At 42.3% G+C, this 16,280-nt stretch overlaps 1 protein-coding gene across 4 annotated transcripts in view; it reads left to right on the forward strand.

The window, feature by feature from the left end:
* MFHAS1 (multifunctional ROCO family signaling regulator 1) overlaps window positions 1-15,594 on the forward strand; it is a 67,334-nt gene extending 51,740 nt beyond the window's left edge. Inside the window, exons 2-5 of one of the 4 annotated variants that reach the window (XR_004422861.1) lie at window positions 2,234-2,360; window positions 8,371-8,482; window positions 12,907-13,011; window positions 13,957-15,594. Coding sequence is in view for 1 of the 4 variants with exons in the window: in XM_033104539.1 (XP_032960430.1) it covers window positions 2,234-2,360; window positions 12,907-12,940 (161 nt within the window). In the remaining 3 variants the exon portion in view is untranslated. Of the gene's footprint in view, window positions 1-2,233; window positions 2,361-8,370; window positions 8,483-12,906; window positions 13,214-13,956 lie in introns of those variants that run through there. The other 3 variants (XR_004422860.1, XR_004422859.1, XM_033104539.1) reach the window with 3 other exon arrangements.
* Window positions 15,595-16,280: the final 686 nt, after the last annotated feature.

A 16,280-nucleotide genomic window follows, 5' to 3' on the forward strand; every position in this document is an offset into this window, starting at 1 on the left:
ATTGATAATCAATGCTTAGTAGTCTACTGTAAATTGTTTTGAATTATCTGGCAAGCTGAACTTCTGCTCACAAAACCTACAACATACCCAGCAAGGAAGGCAGCTGTGCCAGGCTGATGCCAGGGAAGGGTGCTTGGGGTGGGGTTTGACATCTGCAGTTGTTATCTGGGCACACAGGCAGCTGAAAGCTGAGGCCTACATGACATTCTAACCAGGAGAGAGTTCTCAGGGGAAACCAGAGCGGCCCAGTCAGTCTGTGTTCAACTCTTGTGGTTAATCTTGGGAGAGAAAGTACAAATTGAAATACCAGGTGAGGGACCAGGGAAGGGCAGTCCAGGGCCAGAGGTGTTAAAGGCCTGGGTGTTCACAGCACCCTCTTGTTGCAGTTCTAGCCCCGTGGTTCATGGTGGATTGGTTGGTTGAAAGATGCACAGCTCTCTATGGGGCTTGGAGCAAATCTGTTGAACTGAAAGAGCTTCTGACTTGTAAAGTGGTATTTGGACTGGATGACTTCCAAGTGTCATTCTAGCTTTAACGTGCTATTACTGTGGTTCTTTTTATTACTTTGATAACATTTAATGTTTACAGTTTTAACTTGATTTTTACATTTTGGGCTCCTTTCCTATCTGGTGTCGGAGTATAGTTCTGATACCCAAGTATCTATAGCATAACCTAATCATGCTACATTAAATTTTGCAGTAATTTGGTGTTTCCAGTAGTTTAGCTAAGGAACTCAGAGTACATCCCGTTCCTATTGTGCAAAGCCATGGCAAAAAATGTTCAAACCAGGAAATAAATGTCTTTCATAAAAGTAGAAATATGCCAGTGCTTATATCATTATTTTAAAATAGTGTTTTTAGATTGTTCTTCTAGGAGAGATGTGTTCTGGCATAAAGAAGTAGTCCCCGCTTTGGGAGGTATTAGAAAGTGGTGGTGAAGGGGGGTGCCCCAGAGATGGGGTCCCCAGGTCACATCCCAGGTCTCCCACTTGCCAGCTCTTGTCTTGGGGTATATGCCACAGACCCTCCCTGAGCATAAGCTTCCTCATTTGTAAAATGAGATAAACTCAGAGGAACATTGTAAAGTTGCAGTGCCATGCACGCTTAATGCTGTTAGCTCGGGGGGCACATGGGCGTGCTCTGTCAGCCTGAGTGCTGCTGAAGGTGAGGCCGTGAGAGACGGGATTTGGAGGCAAAGGATTTTAGTCTTAGCGCATGTCAGCGTGTACTTTGAGGTCTTTAGAAAGTCAAATCAGTAATACAAGTGATGGCTACCATAGAGTTGACTTTTTCATTTCAGTAGCATCTTTCCTCAGTTGGCATACGTTTCGTGCCCTTGGTTTGGTTTATTAAAGAGGGGGATTTAGGCAAGAATGACTACGTGTACCATCATCAGCCAGGAGCAATGTGTTGAACTCTCTCTGAATGAGAGCACCGTGCTGGCCATGGGAGCAGAGAAAGGGCGGGGTGCCACTGGACAAGGGGCAGGAAACGAAGGAACAGAAGTCATCACTGCACTTAGGGATTTAATGATCTAGTTGGAGATAGATTATATCTAGGGCATGCAGAGTATGCAGATATCCTTGGGGTATTGTGATAATCCATTAAGTTAATTACCTGTTTTTACTGGACCCCATTACCCATAAGATTGTATTTTGTTGGCCTTTTCAAATCTGCATGCAAATCTACCCAGGAAATCCTCTTGCCAGTATGAAGCTGAGCTTTTTACCTTGATAACACCTTTAGTCTGCTGCGTTTCCAGGTCTTTTATGCAGGGCTTTGTTGAAAAATTGCTAAGCCTGCCTGCATCGCATCTGCCTGCATTCTAATTATGAACACCTACCTTCTTGGCAGCCCCAGCGCCTCTGGGCTCTGGGGATCCTGGCTCAATTTGCTGCCACATGTAGATAAAGATCTCCCGAGTCAGTATGAAAAGGAAGGTGATGAGAATAGTGGCAGATGCAATTTTTGTCTGGAAGGGTGGCCTTCCTGCCGCAACCATTAGAACGTTCTCCACGGTGGTGCAGATGAGAATTCAGCAGTGCAAGTGGGAGCAGAGCCAGTGCTGATGGTTCTGGTGGCGTTTTTGTTTTTGGCATCCATTCTCTGTGGATCCTTCTTACCTGCCCTTCTCCCTGCCTCCGCATTCCCAAGCAAGTGCTGTATTTCTCCATCAAGTGGTCCCATCTTTGAAGGCAAATCATATTAATGCATTTTCCTCTCTCCTCCTGCAGGGGAGCTGCTGAGTCAGCCCAGACCAGAAGGAGTGGCAGAGATCATTTGCCCCAAGAACGGCAGCGAACGAGTGAATGTTGCCTTGGTTTACCCACCTACACCGACTGTGATCAGCCCCTGTTCTAAGTGAGTGCTGATGGGGTAGCCCTGCCCTCGGTCCTGGTCGCGCCTGTCGTTGTGATCACAGAAGCTAACTAAAAGCACATCTCAGCAGACCTTGAAAAGCACCAGGGCAAACCTCGTTATCTGGGTGACATCAACACCATGGCTTATGAAGCAAACTAGGAATTTTTTTTTTCTTGTTTGTGATTATTTTTACACTGTTGTCGAAAAAAGTGAGAACATTTTTAACAGCTTTACTGAGTTATCGTTCACATACCATACAGTTCACTTTCATTAAAAGTGTATAATTCATTTATTTTTAGTATATTTGCAGATATATGCAACGAAAAGGAACATGTTTTTTTTTTTTTTTTTTAATGGATGGTGTTAATTCTGCCATTGCAGAATTAAGTAGGCCCTCACCTCAAAGATCAGTGAGGGCTCATTAAATAAGAAATGCCTGCTGAAAATCTGTAGTAGATCATTTTTCTCTATCAGTCCTTGATAATCAGAGGCTATGCCTTTGTTCCCATCTTCCCGAAAATGAACTTAAAGACAGAGAATGTACGTATGTGAGCTAACTTTTGGGTATGATGTTAGCTTAGTAGTATAGCTAAAACCCACCCTGTTTGGGTGCTTTTCTTTGTTTTATTTTTCCTTTTCTTTTTTTTTTTTTGGTAGTAGTAGTAGTGTTAAGAACCAAACAGTGAAAACACTTCTAAACTGAGATGAAATACCTTCTTACCGCAAATCTTGAAAAGTTGCAGCCACAGGTCTTGGAGCAGATCTCGCATCTGGGTACTTCAGCAAACATGACTTACACAGCAAAGTACTCATGCAAGAAACTGTCATTTTTCCTTCCTAGTTAACCACATAGAATTTTTTTTTTTTAATGTTTAAGCTTTTCATAGGGAGGGTGGGAAGTTTGCATTTGAGAATGACCACCTGTCATCTCATCTTGAGAAACCTGCTATCAGGCTGCATTGGAGAGAGCTGTGCGTGATAGCTCAGCCTCCATCCATGAAGCATCGGCTTTCCTGCCTCTGGCCTGCTCTCTGCAGAGCGGCGGCGGCGGCGGCGGCGGTGGTGGTGGTGGGGTGGGGGTATTGGCGGCTCAGGGGCAGTCTCATTCATTAGCAGCTGCAGGAAAAGACTGCTGCCCCTCTTCTCCAAGCTGGGTGACTCATTAGACAGAACGTCCCTCGTCCCTCTTTGCTAGGAAATATCACTAAACACCCAAGGAAACTCTTATCTGATGCTATTATATTCAGAATGCTATTTTAGCTCACATGAATGTAGTGGAATTCCTCACTAATATAACCCTAAGACATTGTAAAATCTTGAAGTACTTCTTAAATGTTAAAGTAGGATTACACAGTAACTTCATATTAACCATAACATCCCCTGACCTGAACATATCAAACAGAAATTTACTGTTCTTTGGTGTACATTGGTCCCTTTGTTTCAGATAACTCACAGGGTAAGTATAAGGGGATACTATAGAAACAGCAGGGTATGGGACCGAAGGAACAGAGAAAAACAGTTGTTCAGTACACTTTGCATTGGTGTAGATTTTCCTGAGCCAGGAGAGATGTTAACCTGTTGTTTTGCCATAGCCACGTGGCATTAATAGGCAAGATAGAGATGGGGTTATAATATCCATTTGCACAAGAAACCACAGTGGCGTGGAGCCAGCTTTATCAGTGTTTTCCCATGGGCTTCTTGTTGTACTGCCACGGAAAGATATTTAACTCCAACCTGAACAAAATGTTATCGGCCCCTCTCTCTCACACAGTTTATTGTCCCAAAATGAATAAGTCTGTAAAGTCTCAGGTAATCAGAGCTACATAGCCTCAGATGTGTAGATGCTAGATGGAATACCTTTAGGGATTGAACTACTTTTGACTGAGCTATGGGAGTAATTTTGTTTTGAAATGGGTTTTAAAAAAGTGTCATCCAGTGGATGGCAGGTTTGGAGTGTCAGTCTCAAGTCTGAGTGAAGGAATGAATATCCATGAAAACAAACATGTCCAGGCCAGGCCTAGTGGGAGGTCTAATTTACAAATGGATGTTAGCGTATTGGAAGCAGGAGATGTAGGGGGCTGATGAGGAAAGTTGTCATAGGAGGAGGTGGTTACATCAGCACAGCTTAGGTCTGAGTCTAAGACTGGGGGCGGGGGGGGGGGTGTCCCAGCAGGCACTGGAAATTGGGAGACTGGGGCTATTTCACTAGCTTTGCAACACCAGCCAAATTAACTTAAGCAGGCCACTGTAGAGTGGTCTTTCACTTACCTGTTCTGTCATCCCGTAAAGTGTAGGTGGATGGTCAAGATTGGGCTTTCTTAATCAAGCATGTGTATCAGAATTTCCATGTGGAGGGACCAGGCATGAGTCATTACAAAACAAAAATCGGGTGGCAGGTTTGCTCTGTGGTTAGAGCACGGTGCTCATAACACCAAGGTTGCCTGTTCGAGTCCCCCGTGGGCCAGTGAGCTGCGCCCTCCACCACTAGATTGAAAACGACAACTTGACATGGAGCTGATGGGTCCTGGAAAAACACGCTGTTCCCCAATATTGCCCAATAAGAAAAAAAAAAATCACCCAGATGATTCTAATGTATGTATGCTGGACTTTCTGACCTTTTAGATCTCTTCCATAGCTCCAAGTGTGGGCTCCCTGGCCCGTGGACCTTCTCTTTGCCTGTGGAGCCTCTCTGGTCCATAACCAGCTGCCAGCACTGAGGCAAAACTGGTGCATGCTGCATGGATCAGCACAATCCATCCACCCTCAATTCACATTTATAGCTAAACATATAATTTATTGTTCAAGGCAGGAAAGGATTGAGAATGACAGGAGGGCTATTCATAATTATTAAGCCAGGACAGTAGGCATCCATCCTCCAGAACTGTCTCAGGCATAACAGAATAATCACCCTCCTCGTAGGTCACTGATCTAGATCTTATGGTGGTTATTAAAAGGACTCTCCAAGCTCTTCTTTGCCCAGTTTACTCCTTTATAGGCCAAATTAGAGACTTGTCAATCAACTGCCTGCCTTGGACCATGTACACAAGAACGGTGCTCATCGTGCTTTATAAAGAAAAACCATTGATTGGATATTCCTTATGAATTCTGAGCTTTTCTAGTTCTCATTTAACATTTTTCCTAGGTGTTTCATTCGCCTTTGGAGAGAGACAGAATCAAGAGTAGGTAGTGATTTTTTAAAAAAACTTGATTTACTGCCACCACTTATCTCAGTGGTTGGTGGCTGAGGTCTCTGCCAGCATTCCATTGGGAAGAGGTTCCATGTCCTGACGAAATGGCTCTCCTCCTGCACCTACCCCCCCCTCCAGGGAGAAACCAGGGGCTGAGTGCTTCTGGTCCCCATTGCTGTTTTATCAAGAATGTGAGTCATTTCACACTTTGGCTATCTTGGGCTGATGTTCAAGGATATTTACATTGGAGATTAGATGAAAACTCACCCAGCAGCAAATTTGCTGGGTTGCTCTGAACAATTCTGACCTCCTTAAGGTTACGGATTCCATCTGATGCATTTTGAAAAGCTTTATTGAAGTATACGTTCATACCACAGAACTTGCCCATTTAATAATTATTAATACGTTTACAGAGTTGTGCAACACAATCTAATTATAGAACATTTTCATCACTCATTCCAAATAGAAACTTCCTGCCCATTTGCAGTCACTTGTGTTTACTACGACACCTAGTTCCCTAGAGTCAATAAATATTTTTAGCGTCACTTTCAGGAATGGTTTTGCTGCCTGCCTGGTGTGATAAACAGACTTGACAGTTTTAAAGAAATTCTTATAAGCACGTTATCCCTGGCCCAGTTCAGCCGAAAGGCAGTGAATTGACTTGCCTCCCCCTCCCCATTGCTAGCCCCGTTTACTGCACAATAGAGGGGAAGTGGAACTGCTTGGAGGGAGGTCAACCTGCTCAGTTTTGTTTCGTTTAGTATAGGTAGCAATTTTTAAAAATATTGGCTTTATTTTCTTAGAGCCGTTTAGGTTCACAACAAAATTGAGCTGAAGGTAGAGAGATCCCAACCCCCTTCGCCTCTACACATGCACAGCCTCTGCCGTCACCGACATCCCTCGTCATCAGCAGGGCCCCTTCCCCAACCCAGATGGTACATGTTTTACAATTGAGGAACCTACGCTGACACATCATAATCACCAAATCCATGGTTACGCTCGGATTCACTCTTGGTGGTGTACATTCTGTGGGTTTGGAAAAACGTATAATGACATACGTCACACACATTGCAGTATCATACGCTGTATTTTCATTGCCATAAAAATCCTCCGTACTTCCCCTCTTTATCCTTCTTTCCCCACTTAACGCCTGGCAACCACAGGCCTTTTTTTTTTTTTTTTTTGCTTTATTGAGGTAATAATGGACAAATAAAATTGTAAGATGTTTAAAGTGTACATCCTAGTGATTTAATACCCATACACATTGTGCACGGGTTCCCACCACCTAGTTAATTAACACAGCCGTCACCTCATATATTTATCCTTCAGAACTGAATGGCAGCCTGACAGACCCCTAAACGTTACAGGGATGCTGAGCTTTGGACATTAGGAGTCATAAGGGGCAAAAATATACATTCAGTGGGAAAAGTAGGGAGCAAGTAGAAGGATCATTTTTAATTTTTGTTTAAAATTTTTAATTTGTGAAAATTCCTATCTTCATCCTGTTGCTTTGCAGGTTGAGACACTTAAAACTCCAATTCAGAAGGGAAGCGAGAACTTCTCTGGGCTTGCATGTCATTTTTAGCTACCCTATAGAATGTTTCTCTTTCTTATTTCCAAAGAGGTTTAAACCAAGCCTACCTCTACAAATTAAGCATATCTTCTGATAAACTTCCTGGTAACCCAATGTATCTATTGATTGTCATTTAAAAGAGAGAATTCAACAAGTTAGTGTATGAAAATGTTTTACCTTATGGCATCCTGGAATGCAACCCACATTCTTCCATGTGGTTTCTTAATGGACTGATCCTTGAACACACAGGAAATGGGAATATATCATTTTTATTTCCTGACAGTTGCCATTTCTCTTGTGGGGGTTCCCTGTCTATCTGCACTGCATCATATGTGGGGCACTGGGACTGAAAAAGGAACTTAATTCTGATTTTGACAGGTCATATGTTAGAGCATTAGAAAAAATGAACTGACTTGAAAATTGTTGGGCTAAGCTTTCTCCTTTAACAGAAAGTACTACTACTAATAAAAGGCAAGGCTGAATCACTGTGTTTCAAAACTACCTTTAAATTTGAGTTATTGGGTATATACTGTAGTGTTCCCATTTGAGCAAGATCCCAGGAAAACTCCAGTTACGTATTGTTACAAGTATTCTCAAAAATATAGTGGTTACTTTGTGTAGGGATTTTGGCAGTTGCATTGTTATAACATAAGGATATTTAAGACCAATTGAAATACCCTTTTATAAAAAGTAGGATGTGGGCAGCTGGTTAGTTCAGTTGGATAGAGCGCGGTACTCTTAACAAAGTTACCAGTTCGATCCCCACATGGACCACTGTGAGCTGCGCCTTCCACAACTAGATTGAAACACCTACTTGACTTGGAGCTGACGGGTCCTGGAAAAACACACTTAAAATAAATAAAAGTTTAAAAAAAAAAAAGTAGGATGAAGACTCTTGCCTTTATCTCACCAAATAAACAGGCAAATTATGTTTAACTGCACTCAGATTAGTTAATATAGACTTGACAAAATTTTTTTTAAAAAAAGCAATGGAGAGAGGTGAATTTGGCTTTATCGCAATGGAAAATTTTTCACTTACCACCGATTTTTAAAACATGGAAGGTTGGGAAGTCTCCCCGTGGAGTTTGCCTGTGGGGTGTATAGCACCGTTGATTTGGTTTGTTCTTTGCAAAGGGTGAGGCAGCTCATTGCCTTGCAATGTTTACAGGTGAGGAGGAATCGTGTTTCTTTGATGATGTAGTCTCCCATCAGCCACATTGATACTGGAATTTGTTCCCTCTCTGCTTAGGTATCTCCATACTTTCTTGGAAAATTAAGTGGAAAGGAATAGTGCTTCTTTCCCTTATGCCATCACTTTTACTGTACCCAATCTGTGACTTTAGGAGCACCAATTTTTAAGGGTAAGTCTCTGGGAAGCAGAGAGGGTTTCTTAAATAGTTAAGGGCTTCCTAAGGACTTGGAGAGTCTAGGGGGGAAAAGTGGGGTGGCGTTTGGGATGAAGGACTCTATAGAGTAGGATATTTTAAGTTTACAAATCTTTTACTTATCCAGAATCAAGATGCATTTGGGAATTAAGAATAAGGAAGCTGCGTGATTCTTTCACCTAATTTACTCTAATATCGCATATATCAGTAATCAGATCCTTGTTGGAAAAGAGACATCATCTAAAAATATTTACAGGAATACTATGCAAGCATGCAACATTCAGTGAAAGCTCAAGTTGATTAGCACAGCAAATAGCTTTTTAAAAGCAGTGTTTGTGTTTATTTTCTCAAGGCAGTTTGACGGGCTCTGGAGTTTACTTCCCTGAATTGGAATCGTTCTGATTTGTTAGCACTGTGAGGTAGACATCTGTCAGATCCAGGTTACAGAAACACTCATCTCATGGGGCTGTTGTGAGTCCTGAGACAATTACAGGGAAAACACGTAGCATTATTCCTTTCACTGAGTAAATAGCGCTCAGCAAATTCAGTTGCTGTTATTTCACTGGGAGTTATTAGTGGTGTACACTGGGGATGGCATATAAAGATAATAATAAAAAATAAAATTTCCAAGTGCAAATATAGATACTTGAATAAAACCTACCCCCTGACATGTTAGCGATGTTCAGCTTATTGAGGGACCTGCCCAAGTGAGAGCTGGGTAGGGAGGTGACAATGTTGCTCAGCTTCCCTTCCACCAACACGCGGAGATCTGTTGATAAGGCCACCTGCAGTTACTCGGTCAACAGCATTCCCCATCCCCGTCTTCACAGATAGAGATGAGTGGCATAATTCCTTTTATATTAATCACAAATGCCTACTGTGCCTGGATAAACGCCTCAGAGAGAAGCCCCCTGTCTCATTTGCTCCTTCCAACAACCCTGGAAGTCCCATGGGGCCAGGAGCACTGAGTCCCCGACCAACCATGTTCCCACAGTCAGTGACTGCATGCACCGCTGGGCCTGAAATCCACATCGTGCCTCCCGGGTTCAGTGCTATTTTCATAGCAGGTTCTTCCACGTTTGTTTTAAAATATGGAGTATTAATACAATGTCGGAAGTACAGTAAGGCCAACAGATCAGGAGGTGACTGCTGCTGAAAAGATTGTTTATCACATTTCCTTAGAGGAGGGGGGCATGCCATGCTATGGAGGGCTACACTGGGGAACGCCGGTCGTTGAGGCAGAAAGAGAAGCTGTGGGCCAGAGCCTGGATTGTGGTTTCTGTGGAAGGGGAGGGGAAAGGCAGGGTGAGCAGGCTTAGGACTGGCTGGTTTGAATAGTTGCAGCGGGCTCTTGGGCATCGGGACTGCCCCGAATTATCTGGTAGCAGGTCCCTGGGGGTGTTTGTTTAGGGCAGGTGACTAGTGGCCCAAAGTGTGAGAGCCGATAAAGGGGGTGGTTGGGGTGTGGGCTCAGATCATTTGGCTTATTTTTGAGAAACGTACTCACATTTGAGTTATTAGTTATCTCTAGGAGCTAGCTAACACTGGGAGGGGCAGTCCTCCAGGTCAGCAAGGACCCAGATGTCAAAACATCAGAATATAGAAAATAAAAGATCTGGTTAATACAACATGGTGTGACTTCAGTTTCAGCCTAGGCTTATAAATACCTTGAATAATTTTGCTTCCAGCACTCTCCACGGCAGGCCCCTTGGATGAGCTGTAGGCTTCGTAGGTGTGAATTATTGTTTTCCTCCCACAAAGCTCTTCATCAGCCTGTGCTTTGCACCCATCTGTGAAGCTAGGAATCTGTCAGTGTCAACACTGTCCCTCTTCTCCATATGCAGTCTTGCACTGAGACCCGTTAGCCTGTCTTAGTGGGTCTTGACATGAGTGCATTTGGCCGAATGACTTTCTCTTAGGCCCATGTTTTCGTCTGTGCCCACCAGTCTGTGCCAAGACCCCTGTGGTTGGGTCTCAACTGTCCTCCTATTTATTCTCTAGTCTTTTTGTCCTTCAAACCAATTTTATCTTTCAACGTCAGACCCTGTCACTTCTCTCCACTTAAAAGCCTTGCGTGGCTTCCTAGTGATAATAGTCTCAAGTTCAAAATCCGGGGCATGACTCACAATCAGACCCCAGCCACCCCGCTAACATACATGACACTCCCTTACTGTGGGAGGGGTCAGCCACACTGTACCCCTGGCTGGCTCTCAGCCCCTAGTTGGCTGCCACTCCTTCTCTCCTACCGGATGAAGGCTCATCATCCGTAAGGCCAAGGTCACGTACCTTCCTGAGAAGCCATCCCAGCCCTTCTAACTGTAATCAGTCACTTTTTTTTTTAAATTAAATTTTATTGGGTGACAATGGTTAGTTAAGTTGTATAGGTTTCAAGTGTACAATTCTGTAATACATCATCTATATATCACATTGAAGTCACTCTTTGTTTCACATCTCCTTAATACTTCTTGCACACCTCCATTATAGTAATGAGATCATAATAGCTTGGATATTTTTCACCTGTGCCTTTTTCATCACATCTTATTCATCATTCATTCAGCAAATCTTTGTTGCGTATTTGCCCTCTACTAGGCATTGTGCCAGGTGTTGAGGGTGCAGAAATAACTAAGACTATAATAGCCTCCTTGGGGAGAATGGGAATCAAAGATACAACCAGACAATCTTGTGAATGTCTAATTACAACTAAAAATATGATACCTGCTGTCAACGAAGCTCGGTAGGCACAGAGAAGAAAGAACGCTATAAGCCAGAATTGAGAAAAGTTCTAGGAACTTGACATGGATTTTGACTGATAGATAAGGACAAGTTTATGAGATGGGGAAGCAGGGAGAGGTAAGGGAAGGTGGTGATCTGATAGATTTTTTTTTTCTCTAAGAGCCCAAACATGAAGAGTGCTATTAATGTGGAGAAATGGTCGTACCGGTTTCCCTTTCACTTCCTTCAACACTGGAACATTCCCCGTAGGTACCCTTGATTAGGTATTCTTGTGTTGCTCAGTCTTAGGTGTGGCCCAGGGGGCAGCCAGACATAACTGTGTGCATTTCCGAAGGTTCGTTAGATTCAGTGAGAAAAACATTTACACAGCACTTCTCCCACGCAAACCCACGTCTCACACCACCAAAGTTAACTGCTTGGTTGAGACCTGTGTTTTCACACTGCCATCCTCTTTACAGTTAGATGTATTATATTAATTACTACTTGAATTTGAGGCAGTCTCCCAAACTTTACTGGGAAGTTTCCTGTATTAATAGGCCTTCAAAGAGTCTTCATGGTTGAGTACCTAGAAACAGGAAACTACTCTTAGGGCCCCAAATATTCCTGTCAAGCAGGCTTTGGAGTCAGATAACCCTTTTGGAGTCAAAGGCCTGGCTCTGCAGCTCTCTGGTGTGTACCCTGGGGGAAGTTACTTAACTTCTTGGAACCTTGATTTCCTTCTTAATAAAATGCAGGGTGAGATAGGACTGTGATGAATTGAGCATTCGTGAAATAATGTCCTACAGTGAACGGTGCTATTCCCGGTGTGTAGTAAGTAGCTCATTAGTAAATGGAAGGTGCATGTTTTTGGTGATGTTATTAATAGTATGCTCAGCTGTTTCTTGTATAAGCTGGAGAGATGTCTTCGGTAGATACTCAGCAGTTCCCATAAAACCAAGTAACATTAGGAGAGATAAGGGGGCAGAGAATGAGGGAAGTGGATCATAAGCCCTTCTGTCTTTGTGCATTTTATTAAATTGTTGCTAAAACTTTTTAAAACATCACATTGCATGTTACAGAAAAGCTGAAATAAGGGATGGGGACATTTGACATTTTTTTCCTCCTACCATTTTTTCTGACTTGAATACCACTTTGTTTAGCTAAAGATGCAGCGGTTTCTTCATTTTATATTCATCCAACTCCAGATTTTAGTTTGACAGCCTTGCTTACAACACTTTAAGTAAAAGCATGCCTTTTAGTCCAGATAGACAGCTGTTCTCACTTTTTACTATGTATTCCTACTTCAAGAGGGTTTAGTGTGTGTGTGTCTGTGTGTTTCATAAAAGGAAGCAGTGCTGGTTGTAGAGTTTGAGGTTCTTAAATAGAAGTCTAGTTAAGCTGTGAGATTATAGTGGAATACTAGGTGGTTATATGTAATTGGTGTAGTCTCCTCTTTAAGTCTGAACTTAATATCACAAACTGAAATGTTGGGCTAGTTTTCTAGTAAAAGGACTCTTTCCTTTGTAGGAATGTTAGTTGTCTGACATTTACATTTTTATAAGGCGTTTTAGAAATAGAAATGAAAATCTGTGCAAAAAATAGATTTATAGTATCGCTTCCTGTTCTTATAATTGAGAGTATCACTACCTCTTGTCATTTCTGTGCTTTCTTCTCATCTGTCCATATAGGAAGAACGTTGGCGAAAAGCACAGAAACCAGTGACTTTTACGGCTGTGGAATTTCCGTGGAGAAAAGAGAGCATCAGAACTCACCTGAACCATCTTTTGTACCTGGTAAACCCTCCATTCTCCCGAGTGTAGTCCATGCACTTGAGTGCATAGGTGTTTGGGGTGCTTTTCAGTACTACGCCTGGCCTGCAGATGAGGTGGGAAGGGTGTGGGGAGGATGGGAGAGAATATGGAGCAAATGTTTTACAACCTGAACCTCAGAACTGTGATCCTCCAAGGAGAGCGCTACTTGAAGAAAAGAAAAAAAGTCGAATGGCTTCTCAGGGATTTTGTTTTCTGTGCACATATAAGCCATAGTTCCAGTACAGGTGGCAGTATTTAGAGCACTCAGATTTCAGTTCTATTAAATGTGAAAGAGGGATCGACTGACCATTCATTGCTGTTCCGTAACTAGTGTAAAATATGTATATGTTTATCTTTATTTTTGTAATATGCAAATACATTTAAATTTATACCGTTTGAAGCTTCTGGCGTTAGTTAACACTGGGTGCAATATTCTGCATGAGAACTGTGCCAAGATGGGGCTGATTTCTTATTTTAGCATAAGACCTTTTTGTTCATTCTGTATTCTTTAATCCTTCTCAGATTTAAAAAAAAAAAAAAAAAGATATCTATCTGCCCATGAATTAAGTGTTGGTTCGTGAAGGTTGCCAGTAATCTGTAAGAACCTTTGGGCAATGTCCCCTCTCCTTCTAATTAAAGGTCCCTGCCTATAAGTGTGGGGCAGGTGGGACTATTCCCTTTCTTTGTCCATATATCACTAGTGCAAGGCACGGTGTCCTTGCTGCAGGCTTCCATGCCGACTGGGGGTTGTCAGTGGGTGAAGCACTGATGGAAATCTGGTGTTAGGATTCTTCAGCGGAGCAGGACGGAGGGTTCGACCGGTCCCCGGACAACCTGAACCTTCCAATAGCTTGAGATAATCTAGTCAGTTTGGAAATATGCAAAGAACTCTGGTAATGAGTCCTTTTTTTTTTTCTCTTTTTCTAGAACAGTCTGTAAAATTTAGCAGAGCATTTTGAAAGCCTCCCACATCTGGCTGTCAGGCCTGAAGATAGTAAATGGCCTAATTGGAGAGCATAATCCCACATTATTTATTAATACAGAGCCTCTGATTGCCAAGAACTAGCAAAACTCTTGTTTTAAAGTCTCCAAGAAGCAAAATTTGAAAAGCAAACCAAACAAATTGCTTTCTCTTCTCCTAATTGGGGCCACACAGCATCTGCTGCAATAGTAACACATTCTAGTCTTTGAAGAATGGAAAGGACTCTGTCTACATCTGCTGCCTCTGCCTGTTGAGTGGAAATGTGTAAGACTGTTTCTCACCAGTGTAAGACAGGAAAAGTGAGTCAGCTGGTATTATTCTTTTCCTTCTTTTATAAAGTACTGACTCTTGGAATGCCACAGTATAGAAAGTCTCGACACATGTTTTAAAAGAAATAACAAACAAGCAAGTGGCTGCATTGCAAAAAATCCATTTTTGTAGAATATTTTGTGCCCCAGAAGTTAACTTCACTAACTGCAGAACCTCCAATTAAACAAGTATGATTTCTTATGATCATAAAATCAAGTGGGATCAGACCATTTCTGCATTTTTAAATAGTCGAATATGATACCTCAAATTTGAGATTTCATTTTCTTTTAGAATACAGTCACAAAGTTAATCTGGTTAATCCTTTTGTCACAGTTCTCGTGTGTACGCATGTGTGTGGGGGCGTGTGTGTGTAAGTATAAGCTGAATGCTAACATTGAATTGCTTTACGGATCATTGAATCATTGGGCATAAGAGTTTTTCAATTGCCATGAGACAGTTCCTAAACTGTCAGATTAACTGATTTTGATTTTGAAAAAACTCTAGCTTACTCTCCAGGGGACCATATTAAATGGAAAAAAAAAATACTCCTTGGGGTGACATACCCTGCAAAAGTGTGTGCTGTTATTATCAACATAAATGCCCACATTCTTAATATCTGCTATTTTTTGACAAGTGATGTTTTGTGCTGTCATCTGAACCCTAGAGAAGCAGTGTAAGAAGAAATCTTGGTGTCACATATGTTTAAGTAAAAAGGTCATGGTGATAGAGGGTCATGTGACCGAAAGCAGCTCCAGAAAAGCTTGAGAACTTGCTTCAGGGTGAGGGGAGGGTTAGAGATACAGAAAACACTCTGCTCTACAGGAATTTTCGCTGTCTGTGCAGGAAAGTCCATTTCTTCTTTCGCCATCTGGGAAGACTCAGCCAGCCGAGGCTGACAGGCAATTCACTAAGCACAAGGGGAGCCTTCCAGCCAAGTAGTCCCTGGCGTCGCAAAAAAACGTCCTCCAAGTTTGTTATGGTTTCTATTCCTGCAACTTGTGGTATCAAAACCACTTCCTGGAATTGTAAAAGTGCTACCAGAATAAATGTTTTTCCCCTTCCAAGAAAAAAAATGACAGTGCTCAGATTTGACAGTTGTGCTGTGAACTCTTTTGAATGAATAAAATGGAAAGGGTTTGGTGTCACTCCTGGTGGAGTGTGTGTTCTCTATCATGCCACTGTTTGTAAATTGTAATTGCGGTTTCCCATTTAATTGTCATAACTGGGCAGAAAATTAAAAAAAAAAAATTCAAAAAAGTTCAATAAAAATGCAAATGGTGAAACAGTTAATATTACCAGAGTTTAGTTATTTCTGTTTGAATTTTTTTTTTTCAGTTTCAAGTGTATCAGTTAATAAATAACTATTGCATCTTTTTAGCTAAGTCACTTTTGAGCGATGGGAGGTGGGTGGTGGCAGCTCTGTTGGGGATTTAGTCTCCAAGAAGAAAACTGAAGCGGTCTATTAAAACTCTGCCTGTTTTCAGGCTGGAGATTCAACTCTTGACTATCAGCTCTGGTCTCTTAAATCAAATCATTTTTTCAATGATCTGCTACCCTCCTAAATCAAAGCTTGCGAGTTTATGATAGGTCTGCAAGTTTCCTTTCCCTGATCTCTCTTTTAAGGGCTCTTGGCAGAAGTCCGTGCCACCGCTTTGTAACTATTGTCCAGGGGGTGTCTGTATCCTCAGGCTGAAAGACTGACCCTCAAGGACCTGGGTCAGAGGCTCTATTCTCCCTATTTTTCTGTGTGTGTGTGTGTGTGTGTGTGTGTGTGTGTGTGTGTGTGTTTAAAGGACAGTTGAGAAGATAAGGAAAGGAAAGGAAAAGAATGTAGTTGCTTCATGCAGAAGCCATAGCCTCTAGGGAAGGACCAAGAGCAGAAAAGCCCTGCCCTGCAATGCTGGGGCACTGGGGGGCACAGGGAAGAAAGAAAGGACCCCCTTAGCCAGAGGGCCTCACT

The sequence above is a fragment of the Rhinolophus ferrumequinum genome, chromosome 4 (genome assembly GCF_004115265.2).
Source record: "Rhinolophus ferrumequinum isolate MPI-CBG mRhiFer1 chromosome 4, mRhiFer1_v1.p, whole genome shotgun sequence".
Taxonomy (NCBI): Eukaryota; Metazoa; Chordata; class Mammalia; order Chiroptera; family Rhinolophidae; genus Rhinolophus; species Rhinolophus ferrumequinum.